Raw genomic sequence first — 15,151 nt, 5'->3', positions numbered from 1 at the left:
AATTTGTATAATTTACAATTTATTAATTATAATTAATAATTATATAAAATATATTATAATATAAAATTATAAATTATAATTATAAATTAAAAATATATAAATTATATAATATAATATAAATAGTATAATAATAATTAATATTAGTATTATATAAAAATATATTATATAATTATATATAAATAATATAAAATAATTAGAGATGCACTGATTATTTTTAAATTTGTATAATTTGTATAATTTACAATTAATAATTATATAAAATATATTATAATATAAAATTATAAATTATAATTATAAATTAAAAATATATAAATTATATACTATAATATTAAGATTAATAATTATAATAATTAATATTAGTATTATATAATAATATAATATTATATAATATAATATAATTATATATAAATTATAATATAAAATTATTATAAAATAATTAGAGATGCACTGATTCTTTTTTAATTTGTATAATTTACAATTAATTAATTATAATTTGTATAACTTGTATTTCCAGATATACACTTCAAATATGTGCTGTACATACGCAGGTCACCCATGTGCGTTACTGGCTAGTACCCTTACCTGGGCATACAGGTTCTGCTGGGGATAGGCACTTCGGATGGGGTACATCGCGGTCTGGTATGGGTTGGGGGATGGGGAATACGGCGGAGGAGCGCTATTACTCTGCGCTGGAGGGACTTTGTAAGGGGTGCCGGCTGTGTACCCTGCAGAAGGAAGAAAAAACAGGCAGCAGATTAATAACAATATAAAAGACATAAAGCACATACACTATATTTTCTGACTATTTAATAGAGAATTGTACAGTAGAGGACAAAGAGCTCCACTTCTGGATGCAACTGGTAATTAAAAAACAATCAGATAAAATACACTAAATGGTCATGGTCTGATCATTACACTCATTTTGTCACTAATTAATAATAAGTATTCCTGTGTGAGCGTATTTAATGTCCCGTATATATTGTGTTTTTGTCCTGGAATATATTATAATGCCTATTTTCATTGATCCCAAACATACACACATTGGTTTTTTATGTCTCAACAAACTTTTGACCACAGATTGATTACTTGGTTCAAAGGCAGAATAGGTTTAATATTTTTTTTTTTTTTTCGGTGTGGAACATAATTAAATCCCCAAAATATGACAATTCACACCTTAAAAGCTGTGTTAAAAATAAATAAATAAATATATATATATAGTGCAATGTATATGTAAATTGACAGCACTATATAAGAACCTGAAATAATTAAAAATAAAATAATATATATATATACATACACACTATATTATAGTTAGGGATGCACCGAAATGAAATTCTTGGCCGAAGCCGAATAATAATAAAATGTTTGGCCGAAGGCCGAATACCGAACGCGGTGTTTTGCATTTTTTCCATTTATTTTGCCAATTTTTTGTCCTCTCTCTTGTCCTCTCGTGTCTCTCTCTCTCTCTTGTCCTCTCACTCTCTCTCTCTCGTCCTCTCATGTCTCTCTCTCTCTCTTGTCCTCTCATGTCTCTCTCTCTCCCTAAATGTTACTGTAGGGAATGGGATTCAGTGCACACTGCAGCCTTGTACCATAGGGTTAATGTTAGTGACACTGTAGGGATTGGGAAGGATGCTGGGAATGGAAATCAGGAAGTATGCAGGCAGCCTTGTAAATTTTAATTGCAGATACAGGGCACTGGGCAGGTCAGGGTTAATGTGGTAACATCAATTACTCAGTGACAGTCAGTCAGTGTCAGTGTGGACTCGATCAGATTATACAGTGACAGACAGTCTCTCATAGTGGTGGTAGTAGGAGGCTGGAAAGGAGCACAGCCGCATACATACATTACTCACTCGTGCACTGCAGCCCGCCCCACACATTCAGTGAGTCTTACTCTCCTCCCTAGTTTTTTCAATGGCACATTCAGGAAGCCAATCACGCCGTGAGTAGCGGCACAGCGGAACCAATCAGGTGTGCAGGCACGCGTGATTGGTTCGCTGTGCAGCTAATCACGTATGTATGTATGTATGCTCACCGCTGAAGTGTCCCGGTGTTCTAAAATTTTGTCGGACCCGTGAAAAAATCGGACCTCGTCACTTCCGGTGACAGAGCGTCACAAAACAGTTGATAGGAGTCGTCCGTGCGCATGCGCAGAAGACATTTTTCGAGGTTTGGCAAAATTATAACAGAGAACGGACAGCTGATTGTGAGAAGGCGGGGCTGATGTGCGACGGGACGGAGGCACATATGCAGAGCTGGCGGAGGAGGCGGGACGGAGGTGCGGCCGTGTAATATATGCAGGGCTTAAGCGACTCCCTGTTTTATTATCTTTAGTAATTATCGTATTATTTATCCTTCGGATTTCATGACATTTAGTATTTCTATAATGCAAAATAAGAAATACTAAATGTAATGAAATCCTAAGGGTAAATAATACGATAATTAGTAAAGATAATAAAACAGAAGGAGTCGCTAAAGTCCTGCATTTATTACACGGTCGCACCTCCGTCCCGCCTCCTCTATTCAGCTCTGCAGATGACGCGGCGGTGTCTTCCGTCCCACCTCAGCCCCGCCTCCTCTCATTCAACTGGTCGCTCTGTGTTATAAGTTTACCAAACCAAGATAACCGGAAGTGACGAGGTCCGATTTTTTCACGGGTCCGACAAAATTTTACAACACCGGCTTCCCCTGCCTAACACGGAAGTCTGTGAGTCCTCCTCCGAGTCCCTTCCCCCTGTAAATATCGTGACCTCGGCGATATGAATATCGCCTACGGCCACAGAACGATAGTCAATATCATATCGACTATCGTTCAGCCCTATTATTCGGCACAAAATTATTCGGCTTTTTGACTGATTCGGCCGAACACCGAAAGTGCTATTTTTTCTATTTTCGGCTGAAAAATGTTCGGCCGCCGATTATTCGGTGCATCCCTAATTATAGTGTGTGTATATAGTGTATATTATTATTTATTTATAGTAATTTATATGCAGGTTGGGTAATCAGTTCAGTATTTGCAGCACCTGAGAAGGAATTATATTTTACTAGTTTTATTTATTATCCGACAGCGTGAGAGTCACCTATTTATATATACATACACTATATTGTCTAAAGTATTGGAACGCCTGCCTTTACACACACATTAACTTTAATGGCATCCCAGTCTTAGTCTGTAGGGTTCAATATTGAGTTGGCCCACGCTTTGCAGATATAACAGCTTCAACTCTTCTGGGAAGGCTCCACAAGGTTTAGGAGTGTGTCTATGGGAATGTTTGACCATTCTTCCAGAAGCGCATTTGTAAAGGTCAGGCACTGATGTTGGACGAGGCACTGATGTTGGACAAGAAGGCCTGGTTGGCAGTCTCTGCTCTAATTCACCCCAAAGGTGTTCTATCGGGTTGAGGTCAGGACTCTGTGCAGGCCAGTCAAGTTCCTCCATCCCAAACTCGCTCATCCACATCTTTATGGACCTTGCTTTGTGCACTGGTGCGCAGTCATGTTGGAACAGGAAGGGGCCGTCCCCAAACTGTTCCCACAAAGTTGGGAGCATTAAATTGTCCAAAATATCTTGGTATGCTGACACCTTAAGAGTTCCCTTCACTGGAACTAAGGGACCAAGCCCAACCCCTGAAAAACAACCCCACACCATAATCCCCCCTCCACCAAATGGAGACTGGGATGCCAATAAAGTTCATATGCGTGTAAAGGCAGGTGTCCCAATTCTTTTGACAATATAGTGTATATTTATATCTATCTATATTATATATATATATATATATATATATATATACACACACACAGTACCCCATAAAAGTGAGTACACCCCTTACATTTTTGTAAATATTTTATTCTATCTTTTCATGTGACAACACTGCAATAATGACACTTTGCTACAATGTAAAGTAGTGAGTGTACAGCTTGTATAACAGTGTAAATTTGCTGTCCCCTCAAAATAACTCAACACACAGCCATTAATGTCTAAACCACTGGCAACAAAAGTGAGTACACCCCTAAATGAAAATGTCTAAATTGGGCCCAATTAGCCATTTTCCCTCCCCGGTGTCATGTGACTCATTAGTGTTATAAGGTCTCAGGTGTAAATGGGGAGCAGGTGTGTTAAATTTGGTGTTATCGCTCTCACTCTCTCATACTGGTCACTGGAAGTTCAACATGACACCTCATGGCAAATAACTCTCTGAGGATCTGAAAAAAGAATTGTTGCTCTACATAAAGATGGCCTAGGCTATAAGAAGATTGCCATAACCCTGAAACTGAGCTTCAGCACATTGGCCAAGACCATACAGTGGTTTAACAGGACAGGTTCCACTCAGAACAGGACACGTTATGGTCGACCAAAGGAGTTAAGTGCACGTGCTCAGGGTCATATCCAGAGGTTGTCTTTGGGAAATAGACGTATGAGTGCTGCCAGCATTGCTGCAGAGGTTGCAGGGGTGGGGGGTCAGCCTGTCAGTGCTCAGACCATACGCCGCACACTGCATCAAATTGGTCTTCATGGCTGTCAGCCCAGAAGGAAGCCTCTTCTAAAGATGATGCAAAAAGAAAGCCCACAAACAGTTTGCTGAAAACAAGCAGACTAAGGACATGGATTACTGGAACCATGTCCTGTGGTCTGATGAGTCCAAGATAAACTTATTAGGTTCAGATGGTGTCAAGTGTGTGTGGCTGCAACCAGGTGAGGAGTACAAAGACAAGTGTGTCTTACCTACAGTCAAGCATGGTGGTGGGGGTGTCATGGTCTGGGGCTGCATGAGTGCTGCCGGCACTGGGGAGCTACAGTTCATTGAGGGAACCATGAATGCCAACATGTACTGTGACCTACTGAAGCAGAGCATGATCCCCTCCCTTCAGGAACTGGGCGGCAGGGCAGTATTCCAGCATGATAACGACCCCAAACACACCTCCATGACGACCATTGCCTTGCTAAAGAAGCTGAGGGTAAAGGTGATGGACTTGCCAAGCATGTCTCCAGACCTAAACCCTATTGAGCATCTTCAAATGGAAAGTGGAGGAGCGCAAGGTCTCTAACATCCACCAGCCCTTTGATGTCGTCATGGAGGAGTGGAAGAGGACTCCAGTGGCAACCTGTGAAGCTCTGGTGAACTCCATACCCAAGAGGGTTAAGGCACTGCTGGAAAAAAATGGTGGCTACACAAAATATTGAAAATTTGGGCCCAATTTGGACATTTTGACTTAGGGGTGTACTCACTTTTGTTGCCAGCGGTTTAGACATTAATGGCTGTGTGTTGAGTTCTTTTGAGGGGACAGCAAATTTACACTGTTATGCAAGCTGTACACTCACTACTTTACATTGTAGCAAAGTGTCATTTCTTCAGTGTTGTCACATGAAAAGATAGAATAAAATATTTACAAAAATGTGAGGGGTGCACTCACTTTTGTGAGATACTGTATATATATATATATGTATATATATATGAAAGAAAGACATAGTTCATCTTTCCCCATACTGAGAGGAGAACATCTGCCTGGTATTAATGTGTTTTCTAAGGCTGCCAACAAAAAAGATAATGACGACGGTGTGATCTATAGCCAGACGAGCGCTGAGTCAGCAAGTAAAGAGAGAAAATGGATTATTTACTGAAAGCTGCAGAAGAAGCCTGGTAAGTCCTGTTCTCAGAGCCATTGTCCACAGGCAGGTGGTAAGTGCCCTCGTTGGCACAGGATGATGAGGTCTGTGGCCATGCTTGTTTCATCAGAAGTGTTGCTTAAAGACAAAATAGAAAAAAAAAAAAAAGAAGGTTACACCATGGTGGGGGGGATTCAGACTTCCTCATCCCCGCATGGCAGCCTGTGCCAATCAGGGGGGACCTGCTCACTACTGCCAACACACCGGACAAATGCTTGGGACGAACCTTCATCAGAACACATATAAAATCACATTCTCTTATCATACATTAGCCCAAAAGCAGATGGTAAAAAAATATTGTGACGGTACTCACTGTCACTGGGTGTGAAAGAGAGATACTTAATGGTTTGAATTGCTTCAAGTGGGACAGTAATATTTGTCAGCCATGTATCTCGAGAAATATGTGAGGACTTTTCCTGTTTGATTCTGAACATGTTCATTGAAAGAGCTATACACATTGGATTCTGTTCTATGTCCTTCAATGTCAGAGACAGGCTTTCCCTATTGTTTGTGTATTGCGATAATGTGTATTGAACTTCAATGTCAGACAGGCTCTCTTCCTATTGTTTGTGTAATGAAGTGGGATGTGTATTCTGTCCAGATGGCTAGATAATTAGTTCAGGTTAATTCTGTTTCTGTATACAATTTATCTGCATGTGATAATGTAATCAGGCAGAGGGGAGGGATTGTGTACACTGCATGGGAGTGACTGAGTGTAAAACTCTGTTTTTATTGGATTGTGAATTTCATGTCCTGTTCCCCACAAGGTCCACCTGGGCAGTAACCTTGTGGAGGGAAACTGTATAAAAGAGCAGCTGTACCATTAAACCTAGAGTTCTACTTCACCCTCAAGAGTCCTGTCTCTTATTGGGGGAATCTGCTACAAGGGATTGCTATGCTCTTCATACTCCCTTGGATAATCACTAAGCTTTTGCAAGAGATTGTTCTTGTTCCTGCTTCACTCTCTGGAGAAAGAGAGGTTCACCCACTGGAACCTGGAGCCTTGTCGTAGGTCCAGGGTGGGTAGGAGACGGCGAGACCCCGACCAAGCTGCGGCAGTTTGTGGGGTCTGAGGTGGTTATGGCGTCTGGTGGAGTGCTTGGAGCCCTCGGGAAGCACTAGGAGCATCCGTCAACGGAGGTACCCAGTCGGGATGCCAGTTGATGAATTACAAATATATATATATTTCACATGAAACTGGCTCACTACATGTCCCAGAAGCCAGCACAGAGCTTGAGGTCCCATTACAGAAATCCCCTGCAAAAAAAAAATAATATAGCATATACAATTTCTATACAAGCCATCTTGTAATTTAAAGTGGATGTAAACCCCATTCATGAAATCTGCCCTGGGCACATAGATCTGTAGTGTTTACTTCTCTCTCTCCAAAGCTCTAAGTTCCGTGCCTTTCTGCTGATCCTTTCCTCTGTTATCAGCATGATAACTTCTGACAAGTTCTCTGACAGAGGAGATAAAAGCAGCTGGAAATTTGTGTCAGGGAGGGTGATTAGAGATAGATTAGTAGAGAGCTGGTCAATTCACAGCACAACTCTGCATGTTTCTCTGCCTATTGGGGGGGGGGGGGGGGTGCCTTTCCTCCAATCAGCTGTCACACAGTGTATGCCAAGACTCCACACCCAGTGCTGAAACCGGAAGAAAAAACTCTAACACAATGTTCACTTTCTAAACAGCGTAGAAAGCTGGAGATAGCAGATATACAAATAAAATGTATGTAGGGAGATTTGTTTAATCTGTTTATCATCTGAGGCAGTTCACTTCACCGGGTATATGTCAGAGTTTACATCCACTTTAACCACTTAATGACCGGAAGGTTTTACCCCTTAATGACCAGGCCATTTTTTTTTGCGATATGGCACTGCGTTAATTTAACTGACAATTGCACGGTCAAGCGACGCTGTACCCAAATAAAATTGATGTCCTTTTTTCTCACAAATAGAACTTTCTTATGGTGGTATTTGGTCACCTCTGCGGTTTTTATTCTTTTATTGCGCTAAAGCAAAAAAAGAGCGACAATTCAGGGGGGGGGGGGGGGGGGAACACAATATTTTTTACTTTCTGCTATAAAACATTCCCAATAAAAAAAAATTAAAAAATAAATGTTTTTCATCAGTTTAGGCCAATATGTATTCTGCTACAAAAAATCCTAATAAGCGTATTTTGATTGGTTTGCTCAAAAGTCATCGCGTCTACAAACTATGGGAGTGCGGCACTTGCTTGTGTCATCTCTGGATCCTGTTTTGATTGAATGCCCGTTATACTGTTTTAAATGTAAGTGTATCTACCTTATTCTCATTAAATTGCTTGAACGTACTTCACCATTTTTGGCCATTCCTTTATTTATATACCGCTGAGGAGCGTGAGGTTGGCGGAGGAGTGTGAAATAATTCTGATATACTGGCGATTGTAAGGTGGATCCTTCAGGAGGGCTCAGACTTGCTCTGGATTCTGATCATTGTGTCACAACTCTGCTTGCATTGACCCCCTATAATTAAGGGGTCGGTGCCTTCTGGTAAGCATTCCCATACACTGGGTGTCCATGTTGTGAAGGGAGTGAAGATTTGTTTCATGAGGAAGAATCATCCTTTGGAGACTGCACCATTTAATTTCTGTTGGTGTATGGGACTTTACCTATGATTCACTTATTTACCTATTGTTGATGCACTTTATATTTGATAATGCACTTTGTATAGGATTATTATTTATAATTCCCCATTTACTTGTTGATGCACTTTATACTTGATTATGCACTTTATATTTAAGAGTTTATAAATTACAATACCGTATATACTCGAGTATAAGCCGACCCGAATATAAGCCGAGACCCCTACTTTAAGCACAAAAAAGTGGGAAAACTTATTGACTCGAGTATAAGCCTAGGGTGGGAAATGCAGCAGCTACTGAACCCAACTGGTCCACCACGAGACACAAAACAGGAGCTGTGGGCATAGTACAGGCATTGCACAGGTCAGGGCACAGGTGATGGTACAGGCATGGCACAGGTGATGGTACAGGCATGGCACAGGTGATGGTACAGGCATGGCACAGGTGATGGTACAGGCATGGCACAGGTGATGGTACAGGCATGGCACAGGTCATGGTACAGGCATGGCACAGGCATGGCACAGGTCATGGTACAGGTCATGGTACAGGTCATGGTACAGGTCAGGGCACAGGTCATGGTACAGGCATGGCACAGGTCAGGGCACAGGTCAGGGCACAGGTGATGGTACAGGCATGGCACAGGTGATGGTACAGGCATGGCACAGGTCAGGGCACAGGTGATGGTACAGGCATGGCACAGGTCAGGGCACAGGTGATGGTACAGGCATGGCACAGGTCAGGGCACAGGTGATGGTACAGGCATGGCACAGGTCAGGGCACAGGTGATGGTACAGGCATGGCACAGGTCATGGTACAGGCATGGCACAGGTGATGGTATAGGCATAGCACAGGTGATGGTACAGGCATGGCACAGTATGTACAGGCATGGCACAGTAGGTATAGTGATGGCACAGTAGGTATAGGGATGGCACAGTAATTACAGGCATGGCACAGGAGATGCAGTGCTGCGGGCATGGTACAGGAGAATGTCCTGTACCATGCCCGCAGCACTGCATGAGGAAATGCAGGGGCTGCGGAGGCGTCTCGCTTACCTGTCGGTGAGGCACCGTCTTCTATTTAAAAATCGCGCCACCCGGCGCCTTCATACGTCACCGCAAATGCGCCGCCGATGCTCGGGTGTTCGGCTATTCTCGGGCATGCGGCACATGCGCAGTGACACGTCGGCGCCGAGCGGCGCCATTTTTAAAAAGACACTCCAGTCAGTGACTCGAGTATAAGCCGAGGGGTGCATTTTCAGCATGAAAAAACATGCTGAAAAACTCGGCTTATACTTCAGTATATACGGTATATTTAATATATTTATTAATCACATAGTGCACTTTAGGTGTATTTTATACCACATTTTCACGATTCAGCTGCAGCCCCTTTCTTTGGTTTACACCAATATATAAATTTGTGTCATATATGCACTTTTATATTGCACTTTATGGATTTTTTTAACACTTACTATATACTTGAATATTATCTACACCTTTTACCATTTGCACAGGTATTATTGGCGCATAACGCCAATTTATTCTATCATCATCTTCCAAGGTTGACAGCTGGGCTTGATTGGGAGTGCGACTATCATTACCACATCATCAGTGCTTATCAGTGCCACCTATCAATGCCCATCAGTGCCACCTGTCAGTGCTCATCAGTGCCGCCTGTCAGTGCCCATCAGTGCCACCTGTCAGTGCCCATCAGTGCCACCTGTCAGTGCCCATCAGTGCAGCCTCATCAGTGTCACCTGCCAGTGCCACCTCATCAATGCCCATCAGCGCAGCCTTGTCAGTGCCACCTTTTTTTCAATTTTCATTTTTTTTTTATCACTTGGCACCAGGCGCAAACAATTCTTATTGCCTGACACCCCGGACGTGCAGTTCGGGGCGCTGGGCAGCGGATTTAAAAAGCGGTCTCCTAACTTTTTTTGCTGGCTCCTAGATTCTAAGCAAATTTGTCAAGCCCTGCCATAACCTGTGGTAGCAAAATGACTTATCAGAGAAGGTGTCATCCTTTGAATATTATCACATGTAGGTGGACCCAATAGGCACCGAGAGTTTCAGAGAAATAAAATTACAAAAACTTGCGAAACAAAAAAAACAAATAATTAACGAGAAGAAAAAAGAAACAGGAGAACAGGAAGAGGAAGTTAAAGGGAAAGGAAGTGCCCCGAAAAAGAAGGAAAATCTGGGTTAAAGAGGAGACGGAGCAGGGGAGGAGGAGCATAGGGACCTTACCCTGCTATCAGTCTGAGGTAAAGGAACGTGGAGATATGTTGCCCAAGGTTGCCATCTTGTATTTTAATGTTGCTACAAATGACTTTTCTTTTTCAATCTGCAGCTGCTCTGATATTCTGTAAAATTTCATGCAACATGGCCACCTGGAGGCATTTCCTACACTGTTGGGAGTACAGAACGTCTCCAACAATGTATTTTCCTGCTTGTGCAATTGGTTTACTGATTTTCCTAGAAGTATGAACTAAGTTATGGTTCAGATTTTAGGTACAACCTGCAATAGGAATTTCAGTTTTGGTAAGATACTCCCCAAGCTGGTTGTAAACCCTTCCATTTACCCAGTGCAGTGACTGGCCTCAGGTGATACAAATCAAATCCTCCTACATAAGTTGTACTTGTTTATCTGCACTTTTCTCTTCTTTAAATCCCTTTAAATTGCAGATTTTTTATAAAGCTTGTCTGAGAGTTCAGAGAAAAGGAGGTGGAGAGCTGAATTTACACTCTGCAAAGCTCAGTGAGGAGAGCTCTGAGATCTGATTGGAGGGGAGGGACACACCCCCTCATCACACAGGAACAGAGCTGAGGATATCAATCACAGACTGTGTGCTGGAGATCCCCCCTCCCCTGTCACCTTTTTTCTCTTGGTGTCAGGAAAACTTGTCAGAAGTGACTCATGCTGATAGCAGAGGAAGGAGGCAGCAGACAGAAATGACACTTAGTGCTCTAGACTGAGACAAGTACATTGTATAGAGGGATATGCTTTGTTTATATTTCACATCGGAGGTTTACAACCACTTCAATACTTCTAAAGGGATGCGGACCCTGAAGCTTTTCTCACCAGAACACTGAGAGTGCACCAGGTGATTAAAATGAGCTAGTCTCCACGTTCCAATGTGAGAAAACTTATCACTACGATTATGCAGGAATGTTTTGCTTATACTACACATCCTAATGCTTGTTTTACTTATATTGCATACAGTGTTGCTGTACCTTTATTGCTAAGGTATTGTTATTCGATACTGTTGGGCAAATTCTAGTTATGTAAACTTAAAGTAAACATATTAAAAAAAAAGCCAGACCCTCCCATTTAGAATCAGTCTGAAAAGGACATGGTGAAACAAACAGCTTTTTCTTAAGAGTGTGACAGAGAGAGACTCTGTCACTGTAAGAATATAGGAAAATGTGACACATGATTCGCATTAAGGGTTGATTCAAGGTTCAGAACTCTCATTTCTGAGTGGAGAAAGATGTGTTTTTTGGCTTTCTCCAGATTCTGTTGTTCTGGATACGAACAGTCAATCCTGTCTCCGAGTTTTGCTAGATGCCTGCAACCGGGCTGACTACACAGGTGTGCAGGGTCATTATATACGCAGTTCTGAGGATAGCTCAGAGCTCCCAGTTTAGAGACAGCTTTGGAGACTGCCCCCAGTGTGGGAGAAGGAAGGTCTCACCCATGGTCAGGGGGCCCCAGCCAGAAGCCACGAGACAGAGGTCTCACCGAGAGGTAAGAGTGGCCAACCAAGAGCCAAGAGACAGAGGGACTCATCGAGGGGTCAGAGGGCCTAGCCAGAAGCCAAGAGATAGAGGGTCTCATCTAGGCGTCAGAGGGCCCAGCCAGACACCAAGAGACAGAGGGTCTCATTGTGGGGTCAGAGGGCCCAGCCAGCCAGTAGCCAAGAGACAGAGGGTCTCATTGAGGGGTCAGAGGGCCCAGCCAGAAGCCAGGAGACAGAGCATCTCATTGAGGGTTCAGAGTGCCCAGCCAGAAGCCAAGAGACAGAGGGTCTCATTGAGGGGTCAGAGGGCCCAGCCAGAAGCCAAGAGACACAGATTGAGGGGTCAGAGGGCCCAGCCAGAAGCCGAGACAGAGAATCTCATTGAGGGGTCAGAGGGCCCAGCCAGAAGCCGAGACAGAGGGTCTCATTGAGGGGTCAGAGGGCCCAGCCAGATGCAAAGACAGAGGGTCTCATCAAGGGGTCAGAGGGCCCAGCCAGACGCCAAGAGACAGAGGGTCTCATTGAGGGGTCAGAGGGCCCAGCCAGAAGCCGAGACAGAGGGTCTCATTGAGGGGTCAGAGGGCCCAGCCAGAAGCCAAGAGACAGAGGGTCTCATTGAGGGGTCAGAGGGCCCAGCCAGAAGCAAAGAGACAGAGGGTCTCATCGAGGGGTCAGAGGGCCCAGCCAGACGCCAAGAGACAGAGGGTCTCATTGAGGGGTCAGAGGGCCCAGCCAGAAGCCGAGACAGAGGGTCTCATTGAGGGGTCAGAGGGCCCAGCCAGAAGCCAAGAGACAGAGGGTCTCATTGAGGGGTCAGAGGGCCCAGCCAGAAGCCAAGAGACAGAGGGTCTCATTGAGGGGTCAGAGGGCCCAGCCAGAAGCCAGAGCATCTCATTGAGGGTTCAGAGTGCCCAGCCAGAAGCCAAGAGACAGAGGGTCTCATTGAGGGGTCAGAGGGCCCAGCCAGAAGCCAAGAGGCAGAGGGACTCATTGAGGGGTCAGAGGGCCCAGCCAGAAGCCAAGAGACACAGGGTCTCATTGAGGGGTCAGAGGGCCCAGCCAGAAGCCGAGACAGAGGGTCTCATTGAGGGGTCAGAGGGCCCAGCCAGAAGCCGAGACAGAGGGTCTCATTGAGGGGTCAGATGGCCAAGCCAGAAGCAAAGAGACAGAGGGTCTCATCGAGGGGTCAGAGGGCCCAGCCAGACGCCAAGAGACAGAGGGTCTCATTGAGGGGTCAGAGGGCCCAGCCAGAAGCCGAGACAGAGGGTCTCATTGAGGGGTCAGAGGGCCAAGCCAGAAGCCGAGACAGAGGGTCTCATTGAGGGGTCAGAGGGCCCAGCCAGAAGCAAAGAGACAGAGGGTCTCATCGAGGGGTCAGAGGGCCCAGCCAGACGCCAAGAGACAGAGGGTCTCATTGAGGGGTCAGAGGGCCCAGCCAGAAGCCGAGACAGAGGGTCTCATTGAGGGGTCAGAGGGCCCAGCCAGAAGCCAAGAGACAGAGGGTCTCATTGAGGGGTCAGAGGGCCCAGCCAGAAGCCAAGAGACAGAGGGTCTCATTGAGGGGTCAGAAGGCCCAGCCAGAAGCCAAGAGACAGAGGGTCTCATTGAGGGTTCAGAGGGCCCAGCCAGAAGCCAAGAGACAGGGTGTCTCAGTTCCAGGAGTCAAATAACCGGTTATCTGGGGTCTAAGGAGAACCCCAATCTATAGGCCAGAGGTAAGCTGAGCAGCAGGGTGCTGTGACTAAAGACTAGACAGCCAAGTGTTGCAGGAGAGCTGGACAACACAGTCAAAGGGCCTGGTAAGAGGAGCAGCAATGCTGCCAACAAATCAATCTGCAATAAAGTTAGCTAAAACCCAAGCCTTGCACATGTGTGCATAGATATATTACTGCTTTGTATTTAGCTGCTTTCTTAAAGTTCCATCCTAAGCTATCTAAATGGGGTGAGTTTTGGCTAGTTCAGCAAGGCCTGGCTGAGATTTAATCCATCTATGGGCTGGCTGGTTGTACTGAGGTCCATCCATCAATTGCCTGCAGTACAACCAACCTGCTGATTTTTGTGTGTGATTATGGCTGGCAGCTATAGCCACTGGCAGTATTAATTTTGTTTTACCAGCAGGGAAGGCTCCCTGTCGGCAGAATACAATAGTGCTGCAGGACACTAATTGTGCTGATGGGGGAATCAAGCAATTATCTCTGCATTAGGTTCACTATCTGAAGGACGTTGGTAGGTTGGCTTGTGCACCTGTCTGCCTCGAATCCTTACCTGGCTCTGCTACTTCATCGGAAAACAAAGGGGGCCAAACCGTACATCAGGAGTTACATACTCCACTGCTTTCGGATAAATGTCAAAGATAAAACACAATCTATCCGAGAACGGCAGAAGCCTTGCCGCGATCAAGAGGCGGCAACATCAGTATCCTGACAAGAACCCGCTGAATTTTCATCTTCCTCCGGCAGCTGCATAGAGAATGACAGCTCTTGACTGACAGGCAAATGCAGCCCTCAAACATAAATCAAACATGGATTCTGCTGGTTGATCAATGTGACCTCGCTGGAGTTATTCTTTTTTTTTTTTTTATTTCTCATACTGCGCTGAGATGTCAATCTTGTGGCACTTTGAAGGTCTCGGATCAAACTGCCACAGGAAGAAAGTGTCTAAATTGGAACACAAAAGATGTTGGATGTCAGACATGGCTATGAATTCGTCTCAAGCGGCGGCTTTATTATAAATTGTGGTTGTCCTAAAACGAAGACAAAGAGTAAAAAAAAAAAAAAAAACGTACAGCGGCTAAAATAAGTACTGAACACATAACCATTTTTCTAGGTAAATATATTTTCACCACGCCGGTAACAACCCACGCAATCCATACAAACAAAGTAGTGATTGACCGATATCGGTTTTTTAATGCTGATACCAATATTTTGGTCATCGCATATCGGTATCGGCCGATATTTTCAGGCATTTAAAATTTTTTTTTTTTTTTTTTTACAGGTACTCTTGTGGAGGGATCTGGAGGTCTAAAAGACCCCAAACCCCTCCTCTGCACTTAAAAACATTCAAAACGCCAAGTTTGGCTGTTTTGAATGCTGTAATTTTTTTGAACTTGGCGCTGAGTACCCGGA

General features: G+C 44.2%; 1 protein-coding gene across 2 annotated transcripts in view; it reads right to left on the bottom strand.

Annotated features, from left to right (window-relative positions):
• The window catches only part of FAM168A (family with sequence similarity 168 member A), a 134,554-nt gene that overhangs the window by 23,120 nt on the left and 96,283 nt on the right, over positions 1–15,151 (bottom strand). The window contains exons 3-4 of one of the 2 annotated variants that reach the window (XM_082247405.1): positions 5,621–5,746; positions 583–725 (exon numbers count right to left, since the gene is read on the bottom strand). In XM_082247405.1, the coding sequence (XP_082103531.1) occupies positions 583–725; positions 5,621–5,746 (269 nt within the window). The remainder of the gene's footprint in view (positions 1–582; positions 726–5,620; positions 5,747–15,151) is intronic. The other variant, XM_082247406.1, reaches the window with a different exon arrangement.

This window comes from Pelophylax lessonae (genome assembly GCF_965119305.1).
Source record: "Pelophylax lessonae genome assembly, chromosome: 2".
NCBI lineage: Eukaryota > Metazoa > Chordata > Amphibia > Anura > Ranidae > Pelophylax > Pelophylax lessonae.
The sequence above is the reverse complement of the archived record's forward strand: the minus strand, read 5'-3'. Positions and strand labels throughout refer to the sequence as shown.